Source organism: Haematobia irritans, chromosome 5, assembly GCF_050003625.1.
Source record: "Haematobia irritans isolate KBUSLIRL chromosome 5, ASM5000362v1, whole genome shotgun sequence".
In the NCBI taxonomy this organism is placed as follows: Eukaryota; Metazoa; Arthropoda; class Insecta; order Diptera; family Muscidae; genus Haematobia; species Haematobia irritans.
Window position 1 is genome coordinate 98,648,305 of NC_134401.1, and position 19,282 is coordinate 98,667,586.

At 38.5% G+C, this 19,282-nt stretch overlaps 1 protein-coding gene across 1 annotated transcript; it reads left to right on the forward strand.

The window, feature by feature from the left end:
• The first annotated feature begins 678 nt into the window (after positions 1 to 678).
• On the forward strand, positions 679 to 14,593 carry LOC142238564 (uncharacterized). The gene is made up of 3 exons (XM_075310253.1): positions 679 to 1,165; positions 1,289 to 1,390; positions 13,574 to 14,593. Exons 2-3 carry the CDS (start codon positions 1,309 to 1,311, stop codon positions 14,509 to 14,511), a joined length of 1,020 nt encoding a protein of 339 aa, XP_075166368.1. The 5' UTR covers positions 679 to 1,165; positions 1,289 to 1,308; the 3' UTR covers positions 14,512 to 14,593.
• Positions 14,594 to 19,282: the final 4,689 nt, after the last annotated feature.

The window sequence follows — 19,282 nt, forward strand, 5'->3', positions numbered from 1 at the left end:
AAAAATATCGATAACCGATTGAAACATTATTTTAATAAAATCAAATTTGTTGATTTTAGTTAAATTTTGCCATTTGTGTAAACTTTTCATTTATATTTAGTATTTTTTGCTTACTATAATGATATGAACTAAAAATTGTAAAAAAATGTCATACGAATGATGAACATAATTTAACTTAAATTCAAAATTCACACAAGATGGTTCAAATTTTTCTAAAGATATTTTAACAAATTTTGACGCCAATGGTTTCCCTACAAGTATGAGAACAACAGAATACCATATATTACTACACACAAAAAAAAATTTTTCTGATTCAATCACGAGATTAATTGATCCAATTAACTTTTAATTGAAAAGTCTTCAATCACAGAAATGATAATATCAATTAAAAATTAATTGAAGGTCAATTAAAAAGTTAATTGATCCAATTAAAAAATTAATTGATACTATTATTTTTGTGATTGATTTTTGTTTCAATTAAAAAATTTGTTGAATCAATTAAATTTTTAATTGAATATTTTTTAAAACTCAATTAAAATTTTAATTGGAAAAATTTTCGTGAATTTCGTTTTTTGTGTGTATATATTAATATTTATTTTTGTTATTATTATTTTAATTTAAACAAGCAACATTTGTTAACATTTTCTAAGATAAACCAAAATTTTCTTTCAGGGTGCATTCACTTTTTTTATGCCACTCGAAACACTGTGCCAGTTCTCTTGCTATGACACACTACAACAGACAGCATTTGTTAACAGCAGGAATGGCTAAAGCTATTCCCAACAAGTTATTCTCACACGTATACGAAACGAGATAGACTTACGTCTCGATAGCCATACGTTAGAGTAAAATTAATGAAATCTGATGAAGCTGCTGATGATGGTCATAATCGTTGAAGGAAATCAGAACAAGGTTCAGTTTAAGCTTAGCATTCAATTCGTTCAGTTCAATTTATATGAGGTGATAAAATCCCTTCGCGTTCGCAATTCCTGCATTGTGTTTTACCATCATTGACGCTTGCCGCTAATGTATCCTCGCTCCCATACGCTCATATCCTTCCACATGAATGAATTAGAATAAACTCATGGGTATTCTCATTCATCCGTCGCTTTGTCTATTTTGTTGGCGTTGTTGTTGTTCGACCAGAATTTTCCTTGCACAAAAGGTAAATGTCAATTTTCAAGATTATTTGAAATTTGCTACGCTGTCAACAAACACCGCTCGACGGCATATCTTGGCGGCCATCATTCATCATTGTTCGGTTTTGGGTGTCATATTTTTTTTATAGATTACTTATCTACTCATGTGATGATGGACTCCTCTGAGGATATGGATTTGAAAAGGTTACTCACTTCGTGGCATTGTGAGATTCTTTACAATTTGTTTCGTGGTAAGTGATGTGGAAGTAATCAACTGTGGAATGTGTATGCGGCGCCAGGAAAAACTCAAAACAAAAACTATAGATTTTTATGAAAAAAAAAAAACAACACAAACAGTTTGTGAACTTTTTATAAAAAAAAATGAATTTTTAGAAAGAAGACTAGTCATCAAATTGTGGCCAAAGTAAAGCAAAGAGAATTAGAAATCAATATCCAAGTGAATAATAAATTTAACTCACAGGTGAAAATCATTAACAAAAGTGTAAAATAAAAATTAGGGTTTTCTTTGCAAAACCTAACATAACGTGGAGGGAATGATCTAAAGTAAAGTAAGAAATAAAAAAGTAACCGATTTGCACCTGTGAAAGACGGCTTTAGTACCGCCCTTTTTGACTTTGAAAAATTTTGGGATTTTACAGCGTACTCAGTCCTCCAATATAGGCAAGACTACAAATTCAACAGTAATATAAGATCAGATACTCGGAGAAACCAAGGTGAAAGCCACCGTGGATCAATGATTATGATGTCCGCCTTGCATACAAATGGTCTTGAGTTCAATCCCAGTTTCGACCAAACATCAACAAATTTTCAGCGGTGGATTATACCCTCACTGGCGACATTTCTGAGTATTTCAAAGCTGCTCTGAGTGCTTTCACCACAATGTGGAACGCTGTTCGGACTCGGTTATAAACAGGAGGTGACTTTTCATTGAGATAAACAAAGAATCGGGCAGCACTCAGTGATAAGAGATAAGCTCGCCACTGTGGTATGTTATCACAATGGACTGAATAGTGTAAGCGAGCCTGAAATACTTAAACGACTGCCACTATCCCTAAGCTAACCTCAATGTGGTCTAATGAATCCCCAGAACATGTCCCAAATGGAAACAGTTCTTACACTGATGGGAGTATACGTTATGGATCCAAATACCAAGATTCTGTTTAGTCTGCCGGAGCAAAGTACTGTTCTGCAAAAGGATGGTTAGGTTAGGTATAACAGGTTGGCTGATAAGTCCCCGGTCTAACAAAGAAAAACACATTTTTTTTCAAAATTCCTTTCTATTATTCAAAATAGTTCCCTTCAATAGCGATACAACGATTATAACGACCTTCCAATTTTTTGATACCATTTTGGTAGTACTCCTTCGGTTTTGTCTCAAAATAGGCCTCAGTTTCAGCGATCACCTCTTCAATGCAGCCAAATTTTTTCCCTGCGAGCATCCTTTTGAGGTCTGAGAACAAGAAAAAGTCGCTGGTGCCAGATCTAGAGAATACGGTGGGTGGGGAAGCAATTCGAAGCCCAATTCACGAATTTTTGCCATTGTTCTCAATGAGTTGTGGCACGGTGCGTTGTCTTGGTGGAACAACACTTTTTTCTTCTTCATATGGGGCCGTTTTGCCGTGATTTCGACCTTTAAACGCTCCAATAACGCCATATTATAGTCACTGTTGATGGTTTTTCCCTTCTCCAGATAATCGATAAAAATTATACCATGAGCATCCCAAAAAGCAGAGGCCATTACTTTGCCAGCGGACTTTTGAGTCTTTCCACGCTTCGGAGACGGTGCACCAGTCGCTGTCCAGTCAGCCGACTGTCGATTGGACTCAGTAGTGTAGTGATGGAGCCATGTTTCATCCATTGTCACATATCGATGGAAAAACTCGGGAGTATTACAAGTTTACAGCTGCAAACACCGCTCAGAATCATCAACACGTTGTTGTTTTGGTCAAATGTGAGCTCGCGCGGCACCCATTTTGCACAGAGCTTCCGCATATCCAAATATTGATGAATGATATGACCAACACGTTCCTTTGATATCTCTAAGGCCTCTGCTATCTCGATCAATTTAATTTTATGGTCATTCAAAATCATTTTGTGGATTTTTTTGATGTTTTCATCGGTAACCACCTCTTTCGGGCGTCCACTGCGTTCACCGTTCTCCGTGCTCATTTCACCACGCTTGAATTTTGCATACCAATCAATTATTGTTGATTTCCCTGGGGCAGAGTCCGGAAACTCATTATCAAGCCAAGTTTTTGCTTCCACCGTATTTTTCCCTTCAGAAAACATTATTTTATTAAAACACGAAATTCCTTTTTTTCCATTTTTTCACAATAACAGTAAGTTGCTTCACAAAAGACGCTCTATCTCACAAACTAATTGACTTACAGACGTCAAATTTTGACACGAATCATTTGAAGGTTAGTACTAACATATATAAAAATAATATGCATTTAATACTAGCGACGCCATCTATGTGTCAGACCGGGGACTTATCAGCCAACCTGTTAGTGGCAACGCGTTGTGATATCACAGGTGGTGAACTTCTCTCTTATCAATGAGTCCTGCTCCATTCTATGTTTTAGTTCAATTATAATGGAATTCTTTTTTGTAGCCGATTCCGAACGACTTTTCACATTGAAGCGAATTATTAGAGAAGCTTAAAAACTCTCAGAAATGCTACAAGTATTACTGAGTTCCAGTCGAAACCAAAAAAATCATTACAATACCTTAGCCTATACAATCTGAAATCGGGGTTAAGAATGGCACGTGCTCTTCCTGTCGATAATGTAAATATCAGGTATATTATTTACCAAATTTAACGCTGCATTTATAAGCAAGATATGCTCGCATTTCTCTCCGAAAATTATGGGTTCAATCCCGGGCAAAAAACCGACTCATTTTTCCATTTGATATTTTAAACGAATATCTTCCAAAGGTCTCAAATTTAAGGTTCTGATGCGAGTCAAACAGTTACGGTCTAACGGATCCCTCAGAACATGTTCCAAATGGAAACAATTATTATACAGATTATACGCTCAGCACAAATAACCGAATCCAAACATTATGGGAACCAAAATGAGATCAGGACCAGGGAACTACTGAAAGATAGTGGGACCAATATTAGTCGAACCATTGGAGTTGATAGACTTAAGGTCACATTTGTATCCAATAGGAGTAACCACCAATGCCAAATATTGGGTATGGCACCATTGGAGTTCATAGACTTAAGGTCACATTTGTATCCAATAGGAGTAAACACCAATGCCAAATATAGGGCATGGCACTAGGGCTTTAGTGTATTTCCCTTCATTTTCGCGGACAATGGATGCAAATGTAAATTTGCATCCATTGTCATAAATATTTGCAATACGATCGGTAGGACAAAAAAAAAAACGATATGGGAGAGTGTAAAAAATATCAGAATCGGGGAATTACTTAAATAGAATAGGAGCCACCGTGGTGCAATGGTTAGCATGCCCGCCTTGCATACACAAGGTCGTGGGTTCGATTCCTGCCTCGACCGAACACCAAAAAGTTTTTCAGCGGTGGATTATCCCACCTCAGTAATGCTGCTGAGATTTCTGAGGATTTCAAAGCTTCTCTAAGTGGTTTCACTGCAATGTGGAACGCCGTTCGGACTCGGCTATAAAAAAGAGGTCCCTTGTCATTGAGCTTAACATGGAAGCGGGGAGCACTCAGTGATAATAGAGAAGTTCACCAATGTGGTATCACAATGGACTGAATACTCTAAGTGAGCCTGATACATCGGGCTGCCACCTAACCTAACCTAGAGCCCAGTTGCATACAGTGATGAAATATGATCACCTCAAACAAGTTTCAAGAACATTATGTTATTTTTGGACGGGAAACATGTAACATGTTTACGTTTGGCGAGAAAACATTAGTTTGGCGACAAACAGGTTCCACGTTCCCCTTCCAAAAATAATATCATATTCCTGCGATCATATTCCTTCTGTGCGTGTGAGGTGTCCTACATATGAGACCAAATCGTGCAGTGATGACGAGACTTTGGAGCACTTCCTCTGTTACCGAAAATGATAGATTGAAAATCGTCGAGACTGCGTTCATAAATTAGGAAAATAGGGAAAAACTTCGAAGAAAACGTGGGCTTATATTTATGTATGTAGACTTGAGATGGAAAAGATTATAGGAGATATTTTAGTTCTATAAAAAATATTTTTTTGTTTTTTGGTTTCAATCACGAAATTCAATTACCGAAACCAATTAAAAAATTAATAGATCAAATTAAACTTTTATTCGATTCAAGTAATTCTTGTGATTGAATTTAGTTTTGAATAAAAATTTAATGGAAACACATAATCTTTTAATTTATGTTTTCTCCAATGCAATTAAAAAATATTGAAGATATGTTTTCTGTGTTAAAGGGTGATACGGTCAAAATTTGGTCAAGGGAAAACGCGTGTAAATCGGTGAAATCGTTTATTTAAAAAATCAAATTAAATTTCTTTTTCAAGTTCAATTAGTATAAAATTCAGGAAAAATATTCAGTTAGGCTTTCGCTTTTCCAAATCCGAATTGCCGGGCCTAACGCTTGACACCTGCCATCAGATTTTGTACAGCCACCTTGTCCACCTTCTTCGCCGCAGAAAGCCAGTTTGCCTTGAACTGCTGCTCGCCCTTAGCAGTTTTTTTGGTCTTCTTTAGGTTCCGCTTGACAATAGCCCAGTATTTCTCAATTGGGCGGAGCTCTGGCGTGTTGGGAGGGTTCTTGTCCTTTGGAACCATCTGCACGTTGTTGGCGGCGTACCACTCCATGGCCGTTTTACCGTAATGGCAAGATGCCAAATCCGACCAAAACAGTACGGAACAATCGTGTTTCTTCAGGAAAGGCAGCAGACGTTTATTCAAACACTCTTTCACGTAAATTTCTTGGTTGACAGTCCCGGAAGCTATGAAAATGCTGCTTTTCAAGCCACAGGTACAGATGGCTTGCCAAACCAGATATTTCTTTGCGAACTTTGACAGTTTTATGTGCTTGAAAATATCTGCTACCTTTCCCCATCCTTTTGCCGTATAAAACTCCTGTCCCGGAAGCTGCTATTAGTCGGCTTTGACGTAGGTTTCGTCGTGCATTACCACGCAGTCAAACTTCGTCAGCATCGTCGTGTACAGCCTCCGGGATCGCGCTTTGGCCGTCGTATTTTGTTTATCATCGCGATTTGGAGTCACTACCTTCTTGTAAGTCGATAGTCCGGCTCATTTTTTGGCTCGATGCACGGTTGTAGACGATACACCCAGCTTATTTGCGGCATCTCGGAGAGAGAGGTTAGGTTTTCGCTTGAAACTACCGTCAACTCTCTTTGTCGTCTCAGCAGCTTCCGGTTTTCGATTTCCCCCCGATCCAGACTTCCTGGCTGTCGACAAAAGTTCCCCAAACACTTTAATTACATTTGTAATGGTTGATTTGGCAACTTTTAGCGATTTTGCCAGCTTTGTGTGCGAGTAGCTCGGATTTTCGCGATGCGCGAGCAAAATTTTGATACGCTGCTCTTCTTGCTTGGACGGCATTTTGACAACTGAAGAGTGAATTCCAAAATCAAAATAGGAGCAAGATTCTACACACACACCTTCAAAATGAGGGGTGTTCAGTTTTTTTAAATGCAAAATTGAAATAAATACGTCAAGTTTATATTGACCAAATTTTGACCGTATCACCATTTATGTAAAATTTTTTATAGTGCTCGCGTGAGGTATTTACTGCCAGAAATTCTTCATTTAACATAAAATAGTAAACAAATGCAAACTTTCTTTATGATACAGCTCTACATATTTCTGTGAACCATTTTCCTTATAACTGACTCCAAACGGTATAATTTTATACAGAGGACCGCGATCGTATTTTTAGAGCATTTCTTTAGACCAATGGAGCCGAGCATTATTTTTTGAATGAATTACAAATTGTGTGGGATCCAACGAGAAGAAATCTTTCTGACGATCAAATGTGCATGCGATATTGAGTGTATGCTTTTCTAAGGTGGCACACAGCATAGGTTTTCGGCAATTCGTCTTGGAGTGAACTACGACCTTGGTTGAATTCACCATACCATCGATAAACACCGGTTCTTGGCGAAGCTTCATCTCCAAACATTGAGTCCATCGATGCTCTGTTGTTAATCCTCTGACAGTCGAGTACAAGGTCCTCGGGAACCTTCTAATACTTTTATGTTGTTAACCCTCTGACAGTCGAGCCATCCGTTGTCGAGTACAGGGTCCTCGGGAACCTTCTAATTCTTTTATGGAATTTTATATGAAAATTTATTTTTTTATACCCTCCACCAGAGGATGAGAGTATACTACATTTGTATTCTATTTGAAACACATCGAAATATTGGTCTCAGACCCCATTAAAAATACATATATTTTCTCGTGGTCGTGGTGAAATTGTGTCAACTTCGGAACGAAACCAACTATCGACTTGAAACTTTCTACATGTAGCTGTTATTGATGTAGGTCGGATGCTATTGCAAATGGTCCATATTGGTCCACTTTTCGGTATAACCACCATATAAACCGAACCCCCAAATTTGAATTCCGGATCCCTTTGGAAGTGTAAATTTCATCCGATCCGATTGAGATATGATACACATTAGTATGTGCCCTCTAAAAATAGTGCAAAAATTGTTTCATATCGGTTCATAATTATATATAGGTCCCTTATAACCCGATCCCCAGATTGGACCTCCGGAGCCTCTTGGAAGAGCAGACGAAATTTGCTCTTTGCTCCGGTTGAAATTTGTTAAGTGATGTCTGTACATGCTCTCTAACAACAATGCAAACATTGGTCCACATCAGACGTCAGTATGTGCCCTCTAAAAACAGTGCAAAAATTGTTTCATATCGGTTCATAATTATATATAGGTCCCTTATAACCCGATCCCCAGATTGGACCTCCGGAGCCTCTTGGAAGTGCGGACGAAATTTGCTCTTTGCTCCGGTTGAAATTTGTTAAGTGATGTCTGTATATGTTCTCTAACAGCAATGCAAACATTGGTCCACATCGGACCACAATTATTGGTCCACATCGGACCATAATTTGACTTTTGATGCCTCAAATTTCATCTGATCCGGTTGAAATTTGTCTCCCAAATTACCAAGCTGAAAATGGTTCATATCGGTTGCTGACCATCAGATTCTTCGTCTTCACCATTACTGTTTCCGTTTCAAAGATGTGTTATAACAATAAAACAAATATATGCGGCCGTAAGTTCGGCCAGGCCGAAGCTTATGTACCCTCCATCATGGATTGCGTAGAAACTTCATCTAACCCAACTTTACTTCCCAAAATGCCTCAGGCACAAAAGTCCAAAGGATTGAGATTTGGAGGTTTTGGTGTCCATTGGGCATTATAAATGAAGCGAGGAACCTTCTTTTGAAGCCATTTTTAGTGGAAGTGTGCAGAGTGTGATGATGGGGAGTCTTGTTGGAATGTTTATGGTCTGTGGGGGTATGTTTTAATGCCCAGTCAAATCGTAGGGGGTCGGTTATATGGGGACTATATATAATTATGCACTGATATAGACACATTTTTGCATGCCTGTTCGACAACATATACTGACATCGGATGAAAGTTGTCGGAGAATATTTCGATGTGTTACAAACGGAATGACAAATTTACAATCCCTATGGCGGAGGGCATAAAATCATGCAATTTTTAACAGACTTCTCTAGAAACAAAATTATTTTCGATTTATTATACAATACGTTGAAGGATTATGGATGTGTAAATAAAACTTCAATTTAATAGAAATTAAACTGTATTTGAAAAATAATAATTCACAAATTCGTATTAATCTTCAGCTTGTTGTCTACATTAAATTTGACACGGACAGAATCCATATAAAATCCCATTTACCTACCTGGCATCTTTAACTCCCTGTTAATTTGGTGGGACCCTTCGAAATGCGAAAAGCAACTTCAATCGCAACAGCAAGGGGTTAATGAAAATATCAACAACAAAAATCCATCAAGCGTAACTGAAAATTTATATCCCTTGGTTTGGTTGATTGTTTTGAGCCTTGATGATGGCAGGGAGCAAGCGCAAAACCCTATGTCAGTCTATACTTTGAACATTGTTTTTTGCCATAGCAATGACATTGCCTCATCGGATTAGTGTTACTTACCCCTTACTTTGGTCTTTCATATGATCAGAACAATGACTTTATTACTCCACGGGAATTTTGTTTGTTGGCTTATGTCAATATTTTTTCGTATTTTATTTGTAATAAAGATCGCCAGTGTGATTAGTAAGTCTTGTCGGCTTGTTGCATTCGGGTTGTTATACCAACATCAAATGCTGTTGATTTCTTTTATAAAATTCTGGTATTCTAGAGTTATCCTAGTAAGATATTTTAGTTTGATTGAGAATTTGAGGATAATTGTTTTCTGCCACATACCGAGAGAAACAGTTTAACCCCCCATTAAGAAAAGTTTAAATCTACTTTTACAATGAAAATTCCTTCGATAAACTGTCCGCGCATTATTTTAACTATCGCCCTCAGAAGTTTTTTTCAAAAGATTGGTTGAGAAAGTCTCCAATTGGAAAAAAAAAATAAACCCCACATATTTCTATCAACCGAATGTATCTCCCAACAGATCATAGCTCTGAGTAGGCGCGGGAGATACACAGACAGTTGTCGAACAATGCAACGGTCGGAAGATGACCTAAAGAAAAAAGTGACTGAGAAAACGTGGGAATTAATAGGTATAAGCTATACAGAACTATGGGTTCTTTTAGTCTCTCATGGCTTGATTATCTAGCACTAAAAGAAACCAAACCTAATATAACATTTTAGAATCTCTATAGATGGTTAGGTTAAGTCAAAGTGGCAGCCCGATTTAGATTCAGGCTCACTTAGACTATTCAGTCCACATTAACTAAAATTATCTATTACATATGGGCACTTCTAGTTTTAACTGCTGAATCTTCTTAATTATTTTTCTTTGTTGAACCAACCAGATTGTTCCAAAAACATTAGCAGACTGCTTAAGTTAACGTTTTCCAGATCCGCCAGTAATCTGAAGCTATATGCTCCTAAAAGTTGCTTGCGCTTTACACAAAATGCAGGACACTCACACAAGAGGTGTTTAATTGATTCCTTTTCCTCCGCATCATGACAGCTCATACAATAGCCATTATACTTCGCGCCTACAGTTTTTGCAAAATCGCCTATCAGGCAGCGACCCGTTATAGCAGATATCAGGACTGATATCTGACGTCTCGAGAACACTAGCATATGTAGTGTGCGTTTTAAGTTTAAATGGGGCCATATTTGCTTGGTGTCGTTGCAGCCCTTACAATTCTCCCAACAAACATTTGCCATTATAACAGCCTTCTCACGCAGCATGAGCTTGCAGGTAGCATACCAACAGATTCTAGTTCCCCTTGAATATGTAAGGTAGTCCCTAGCCTTGCCAACTCATCCGCTTCGCAGTTCCCCGGTATGTTCCTATGGCCAGGCACCTATATTAGGTGAATATTGTACTGCTCAGCCATCTCATTGAGAGATTTGCGGCAGTCGATGGCCGTTTTCGAGTTGAGGAACACAGAGTCCAAGGATTTTATTGCAGGTTGACTGTCTGAGTATATATTAATGCCCACATTTTTTTGGAACATTACTTCTCAGCCAATTCACTACAGTCATTAGGTAATCTTTTCGCTATTCGAAGTTCCAGATCGTATACTCCGAAACCCAATTGTCCATCCAATTTGGAGCCATCAGTGTAGAAATCTATATATTCTTTATTCCCCGGGGTCTGTGTGCACCACGCCTCACTGTTGGGGATTAGAGTTTCAAACTTTTTGTCGAAAAGTGGACTCGCCAAAGTGTAATCAACTACGTTAGGCACATCTGACATTATTTTGAGGACCGAACTGTGACCCTAACATTTTTCCGACCACAGCGATAGCTCGCGCAATCTGTATACATTCTGTCAACCTTTGGCAAACGACCGACATCACACGCTACACGGAAGTGGCTCTGCGGTATTCTAGTCCATTGCCGGTGAAGCGCCGGCTTCTGATGGTCGACACTTTGGTATTTGTTAGTGCCAAACTTAGCCTCGAAAAAGCCTCAGGCGTAAAGGTCCAACGGATTGAGTTACGGAGTTTTCGGTGGCCATTGTGCGTTAGAAGCGAGTAACCTCCTTTTTAAGCAATTCTTGGTTGACACATGCTGAGTGCATTGGGGCTGAGTCCTGTCATGGTCTACGGCCTAAATGTTTATTCGTCCACGGCTTCAATACAGTCTTTAGGAAATTTCCCGATAATATTCAGGCCCAGTTACGGCGGCGCTTGAGTTACTTTTCAGCTGACCCTATCATTTTGTTTATTCACAAACTTCTCAATTTGGAATCGCATCTCATCGGAGAAATTCGATAACTGGCCGTTTTCGTACAAGCGAAGCAACTGTTTGGCTCTTTCCAATCTAACTTTTTGTGGTCCACCGGTGAGCTCTTTCAATGTGGTATCACAATGGACTATTCAGTCCATTGTGATACCAAATTGGTGAACTTCTCTCTTATCACTGAGTGCTGCCCGATTCCATGTTAAGGTCAATGACAAGGAGGTCCCTTTTATAGCCGAGTCCGAACGGCGTTCCACATTGCAGTGAAACCACTTAGAGAAGCTTTGAAACCCTCAGAAATGTCACCAGCATTACTGAGGTGGGATAATCCACCGCTGAAAAACTTTTTGGTGTTCGGTCTTAGCAGGAATCGAAACCACGACCTTGTGTATGCAAGGCGGGCATGCTAACCATTGCACCATGGTGGCTCCCGCCACTATACCCAACCGAATCTACTACTGCGGCATGGATTTCGATTAAATCTGGCCTTCACATTTCGGATCGTTTATTGTGTTGTTACCGTTTTTGTCCACTTTACGAGAAACTCTAACGATAGCCACTTGTGGTTCTCCAACCAAATATAAAGAAATAATACTATCACGTTTGAATTTCATCACGAAAAACTTTACTTCTGAATAAAATAGATCAAAATACTTTTGTAAGCATGTCAATAAAATGAATTGTCACGGGAATAAATATGTAAGCTGTCAGACGACCGGTTTAGAAATGGGAACAGCCAGAAGTTCGTTGTAATACATATCGGCCACAATGTAGAGTCAGAAGGATCGAGGATATCACGGACACCTAGAGTACTAGAAGGCACATCCATGCCGCATTGGAGCAGCGGATGATGATTTATGAAGGTTTTGTTTTAAGGTAGGTAAGACCTTGGAACCCCACCCTGATTTTGCAAGATATAGAGACTACCATATCGAGGAAGAGGTTATTCGAAATCTTGCCTATATTGGAAAAAGCAAAAGAAAGAAACAATTTAGGAATTCGCAAAAAGTATAAAAAAAAGAAGATAGGGTTATGTAAAGCCGAATAATGGCATATGTTAGATGCCAGCCGACATGAAAGCGGGAAATATGGATCCTCTTTTCAATCTAACCTGAAATCTCTATGATCGAGGAGGATCACACATCCTGAATCCCAGAAAAAATGAAAGTTCTACGGAGCACGTTTGCCTAGTGCAGTCCAAGATTACGACTGTTCCATTGGTCTCCCGTGTGTAACGCGCGATCCATGTTTCGTCGACTGTCACGATACGAAACGGTGTTTACCTTGAATTGTGTTTAAATAACGGAAAAGTTTGCTTTGAAATGGCGCACTGTGCGCTTGTTCTCCGGTTTAAATATAAAACAAGATAAGACACGGTATGTTTAGGGTCTACTTGTGACTTAATATCACGATGTAGTCTTTTCCAAGTAGAATCTCTGGCTGAGCTGCATTGTTCCTACAAATGTTGACATTTATAGGAGATGCATTCAAATCCGTTACCTTTGTGTTGCTCACATCTAAAAAGACCATAAACAGCGCTAATCTCAAAATGGGTACCTAGCCACAGGAACATACCAAGGAACTGTGCAGTGGATAAATTAAAAATTGTAGGAATTAGCCTACATATACCAAGGCAATAAGAATATGTTTGAAAAAATCTTTAGCTACCTAGAACCTGCAAAAGAAGATTATTAAGATGACGAATTCTATCAACGATGGATTGCTTTGACACATAGAAAATTAGGTCCCACCTAATCTGGTTAGAACAAAAACTATTTTCTCCAATTTCATTCTCTCTATGAGTTATATTATTGTCATTTTGCACTCTCATAGCTGACACTCTCTTCATTCTCTCTGATTGTCTTTAAACGAAATGTCTAAATTAAAATATGATCACATCCAAATATTTTACTTTTTTTATTTTAATTGAAACCCAAATACACAGTTCTGCAGTGGAATATGTAAACCCACCTTTTCTTGGGGCAGCTACCTAATCTCTATTACTTCATTGCTACTTTTTTTCAGAGGAAGATATTACTATTGAGGAATTGAAACACATCAAGTACCGTCATATTAATGTGTTACTAAAGACTTACAAAATGGGAGTACGGATACGTTTCGAACACTATTTGGAAAGTTGGCGAAATAGAGTTGGAACTCCTTTGTCCACTGATGGCTATAGTAGTGCTGATAACAGTGCTACTTGCAATTGTAAACGTGGTCGATATCAAAATGATATTAAAACTGAGATGAATGGCCAAGTAGAATGTTCCCGAGAGTCTACGGAGAATAATGATCCGCCTATTGATGATTCGCCTGCCCGTAGAACACCATATTTATTGAGACGTAAAACTATCACAAAAACCGAGAGATCAATATCAGATGCTGAAGAACATCAGGCATCAGAAACTAAAGATGATGAGCTATATAATCCCTATAACAATATTGGATCATCCCGACGGGTCCATAATAACTGTCAGCATTCATTAACACAAATCCTTCAGAGGTCCGGTGCACGTGGTATGGCTCTCGTACAATATTACGATGAGCATAATGAATTCACAAATCTCCAGCGTTCCCAATTGATTCAATTAATATGCGATTTCTATGAAAGTAATGAATACCATCTATCGCTACACATGAGTCATGCCTTAGAATTGGAAATTTTACAATTATTTCCCACAGAAAAACTGCAATACTATCGTACCGAAAAACGTGGAAAAATCTACGTAAAATTCACAAACATGAAGCGTACTCGAAAGGATAGATCCTCCAATAATGCGGCTAATCGTTCCACTCTACAGAAGACTAAAACAGACGATAGCCACATTAGTGTTGTAAATATGGCTGATATGAATGAATCTCGAGCTACTTGTAATACGGATGCAGTTAGTAATGATACCTGGCCCGAAGCTGTGGAACCGGATATAGTTATTAAGTCTGGCCAAGGCGAGGAATCGTAGAATATGTAGTTGTTATTTTAGAATAGATTAACGAACTATGCACATGAATGAATTAATATATTTTCTATAGAGAACAGCGTGAGAGGTCTCTTTCTTTCGATGCTTTGTGCGGTGCTGCATTCGTACATATTTAGTTTGTATCTAGGTGGAGAAACTCTGCAACTAAGATGGGATGTGTCCAGAATTATCTGGTGGTAAGTCGGGTAGGTTTATCGGCGCAAGCGAACCAGTGACATGTCGCATGGGATCCTTGATTACACTTCGGTTACGCTGCTTTCAAATCCAGGTAAGTAGGAGTTAAGGCGGTTGCATGCGTCCGATCTTAATTGTGCTAAAACTTCCCTGATCTAACGTGAGACATCTCTTGCCTTCGATGCTATTAGCGGTGGTCGGTGCTGCATACGTTCCCATTTAGTTTGTATCCACCGTGCCACCATGGTGCAATGGTTAGCATGCCCGCCTTGCATACACAAGGTCGTGGGTTCGATTCCTGCTTCGACCGAACACCAAACAGTTTTTCTGCGGTGAATTATCCCACCTCAGTAATGCTGGTGACATTTCTGAGTGTTTCAAAGCTTCTCTAAGTGGTTTCACTGCAATGTGGAACGCCGTTCGGACTCGGCTATAAAAAGGAGGTCCCTTGTCATTGAGCTTAACATGGAATCGGGCAGCACTCAGTGATAAGAGAGAAGTTCACCACTGTATGGACTGAATAGTCTAAGTGAGCCTGATACATCGGGCTGCCACCTAACCTAGCTAACCTAGTTTGCATCCAAATCGGGAAACACTCCAATTGAGATGGAATGTGTCCAGAAAAAGCTGGTGGTTAGTCTGGTAGGTTTAACGGGGCAAGCGAACCAGTGACGTGTCGCATGGGATCCTTGAGTACAGATGGGACACATTTCGGCTAAGCTGCTTTTAAATGTGTATAAGTGGGAGTTTAGCCAGCTGCATTTTCCTTATCATAGTTGTGTCAAAAAACTAGCCTGGTATAACGAGGAAGTCTTTTTCCTTCGGAGCTATGAGCGGTAATCGAACTCCGAGAATATGATTAACCTTCTAGCTTTTCACTGCTTTGACTACACTATCCTCAAGAATCCGGCTCAGATCTGGTTGATATGTTGCCTGATCAAGAGACTGTAATCCTGGATTTCGCTCTCCAAATGAAGATAATGCAACAAAGACACATCTTCGCCGTCTACAGGCAGTGTTTTGGCTGGTTTGTATATTATTCCCTAGGACAGGATGTATCCACAATGATCTGGTGGTGAGTCGGCTAGGTTTTGCTGGGCAAATAAACCAGTAATGTGTCGCGTGGGATCATTGATTTCATTGAACTAAGTTGTCCTAAAACTTCCCTGATATAAAGTGAGACGTTGCTTTTCGGTTAGGCTGCTTTCAAATGCGGATAAGTAGGAGTTTAGGCAGCTGATCCTGATCATAGTTGTACCAAACAACTATACTGGTCTAACATGAGTGTGTCTTTCCTTTGGTGCAATATTCGGTGATCGAGCTCGGAGAATACGATTAACTTTTTAGCTTCTCACCGCTTCGACTACAGTATGACGACAAATGAATATAGTGCAGGCACTTTTTCGTACTTCTACTACAGCTTTTTGGATAGGTTTATATAGTACCCTAAGATGGAAGTGTCTCAGTTGGTCCTTGATTTCGGGTGGGGCACACATCGACTACACTGCTTTCAAATCTTGATAAGTATGAGTTGTTAGGGTAAAACATTCCTGATCTAACGTTAGCTTAGGTTACGTGTAGTAGCAATACCATGGTCCACGATTTATCCGGGCCTTTGCCCAAGTTGCATGATTAACTCACTGTACCCTTTTCCAGTCATCGGGTGTAGTGAGTAGACCTTAAGGCAAGTTGAGAAGACTGGTCAAGTACTCATCTTCCTGTATGGCGTAGATGCTTTGACATCAACATTTGACATTCTGTAGAGGCGCGACGCCTCGGTAGCATGGACTTTATTTTATGACATCGGTTACTTCGTTTACCACAGATGCCACGAATGGTTCTATATTTCGCTCTTTCACTCTCGATATGCTCGTACAACTGCCGGTTAAAAAGCTTCTTTACGGATCTGTCGTCCAAGGTGATAACAGGTTCCTATAGGAATCTTTCTATGACCCACAACTTACCCGCTTCCAGCCAAGTTTAGAAGTATGGTCAAGTGCGACTTAAATCCCTTTATGCGTAGACGTATCGACATCAGCATCGAGATTCTATCGAGGCATTGACGATTTTTATGGCATCGGTTACCATGGATGCGACGAATAACTCTATTTGTCGCTCTACCACTCTCGATATGCTCGAAAAATTGCTGATCTCTTCAGATCAGACGCCGAAGGTGACTACAACCCCATCATACCAAATTTCTAAAGAGGTCTTACTGTGGTACATTGCTTACCAGTGCCTGTGACTAAGTTATATTGCTACAGATAGTCTAGATTCGATTCTCCGAATCTAGGATTAGCATGACGAAGCTCATCAAACTCGTCTGTTGGGAAAGTATGTCACCCGTGTGCAATTTGATCAGCGGCTGCTGCGTTAATGATGTCCAAAAACTTCCTCTTGGCAACATGAACCTAATATAATATTTTTATACCCCCATTCATGGGCGAATAATAACTTTGTCATTCCCTTTGTAACACATCGATATATTGATTTCCGACTATATAAAGTAACGTTTTCCAGGTCCGCCAGTAATCTGAAGCTACATGCTCCTAAACTTCATTTAGGCATTGCACAAAATGGAGGACACTCACAAAGAGGTGTTTGATTCCTTTTCCTCTGCATCATGACAGCTCATACAGTAGTCATTATAAAGGGTGATTTGTTAAGAGCTTGATAACTTTTTTTTTAAAAAAACGCATAAAATTTGCAAAATCTCATCGGTTCTTTATTTGAAACGTTAGATTGGTCCATGACATTTACTTTTTGAAGATAATTTCATTTAAATGTTGACCGCGGCTGCGTCTTAGGTGGTCCATTCGGAAAGTCCAATTTTGGGCAACTTTTTCGAGCATTTCGGCCGGAATAGCCCGAATTTCTTCGGAAATGTTGTCTTCCAAAGCTGGAATAGTTGCTGGCTTATTTATGTAGACTTTAGACTTGACGTAGCCCCACAAAAAATAGTCTAAAGGCGTCAAATCGCATGATCTTGGTGGCCAACTTACCGGTCCATTTCTTGAGATGAATTGTTCTCCGAAGTTTTCCCTCAAAATGGCCATAGAATCGCGAGCTGTGTGGCATGTAGCGCCATCTTGTTGAAACCACATGTCAACCAAGTTCAGTTCTTCCATTTTTGGCAACAAAAAGTTTGTTAGCATCGAACGATAGCGATCGCCATTCACCGTAACGTTGCGTCCAACAGCATCTTTGAAAAAATACGGTCCAATGATTCCACCAGCGTACAAACCACAACAAACAGTGCATTTTTCGGGATGCATGGGCAGTTCTTGAACGGCTTCTGGTTGCTCTTCACTCCAAATGCGGCAATTTTGCTTATTTACGTAGCCATTCAACCAGAAATGAGCCTCATCGCTGAACAAAATTTGTCGATAAAAAAGCGGATTTTCTGCCACTGATTTTGGTAATAAAATTCAATGATTTGCAAGCGTTGCTCGTTAGTAAGTCTATTCATGATGAAATGTCAAAGCATACTGAGCATCTTTCTCTTTGACACCATGTCTGAAATCCCACGTGATCTGTCAAATACTAATGCATGAAAATCCTAACCTCAAAAGAATCACCCTTTATATATATATATATATATATATATATATATATATATATATATATATATATATATATATATATATATATATATATATATATATATATATATATATATATATATATATATATATATATATATATATATATATATATATATATATATATATATATATATATATATATATATATATATATATATATATATATATATATATATATATATATATATATATATATATATATATATATATATATATATATATATATATATATATATATATATATATATATATATATATATATATATATATATATATATATATATATATATATCAATGCCAATATTCGTCAAAAGATATTGAGTTTTTAATAAAGCTGACTAGTTCATGGAATGCGGTTGATATGCCCTTCGAGTAATCATGTTGTCGTTTCGAAAGCAATATCTAATGTTAAAAATTTCAAGTTTAACTTTAGAAATCATACATTTGAACCAATTGTCCTCAAAGAGGCGTACGTTCCGTCAATTTCACTTGAAGTTCAAAAATTAGAGAGAAAAGAAGAAAAAGAAAATTATGGTATGCGTTCCATGGTATTAAAGATTCGGCCCGACCGAACTTTTAGCCGTATACCCTTGTTTCAGTCTAAGTTAGTTTAGCTTAAATAATTTTGTTGTTTTTAGGCGTGTTTCACAAAAACTTCCCTTCTTAATGATTCTGAATTATGGGCATTATGGGAAAATTTTTATAGTACCAAAATATCATTGACCAATGGTATGTATGTTGGCTTAAATAGTGCCATAAAATACCATGAAAGTTAAATTCTTATTTCAAATCATCAAAGTAATCGTTCAAAAAAAGAACAAACGACACGAGTAAAACGCTGGCTATAACAAGCTCCCATCTCTGGCATTTTCTTAAGAGAGGATATTAAGGAGTAAACTAAAGAGATATCAATGCTTTTACAGCATACAAAGAGCACAAAATGTATATTTAAAGAGAATAGCAAGGCAAACGGC

Excerpts from the sequence above, each read along its gene's own strand:
- LOC142238564 (XM_075310253.1), top strand. The coding sequence starts at position 1,309 with ATGATGGACTCCTCTGAGGATATGGATTTGAAAAGGTTACTCACTTCG. Across the intron at positions 1,391-13,573 it reads TCTTTACAATTTGTTTCGTG|AGGAAGATATTACTATTGAG; the intron begins GTAAGTGATGTG and ends ACTTTTTTTCAG.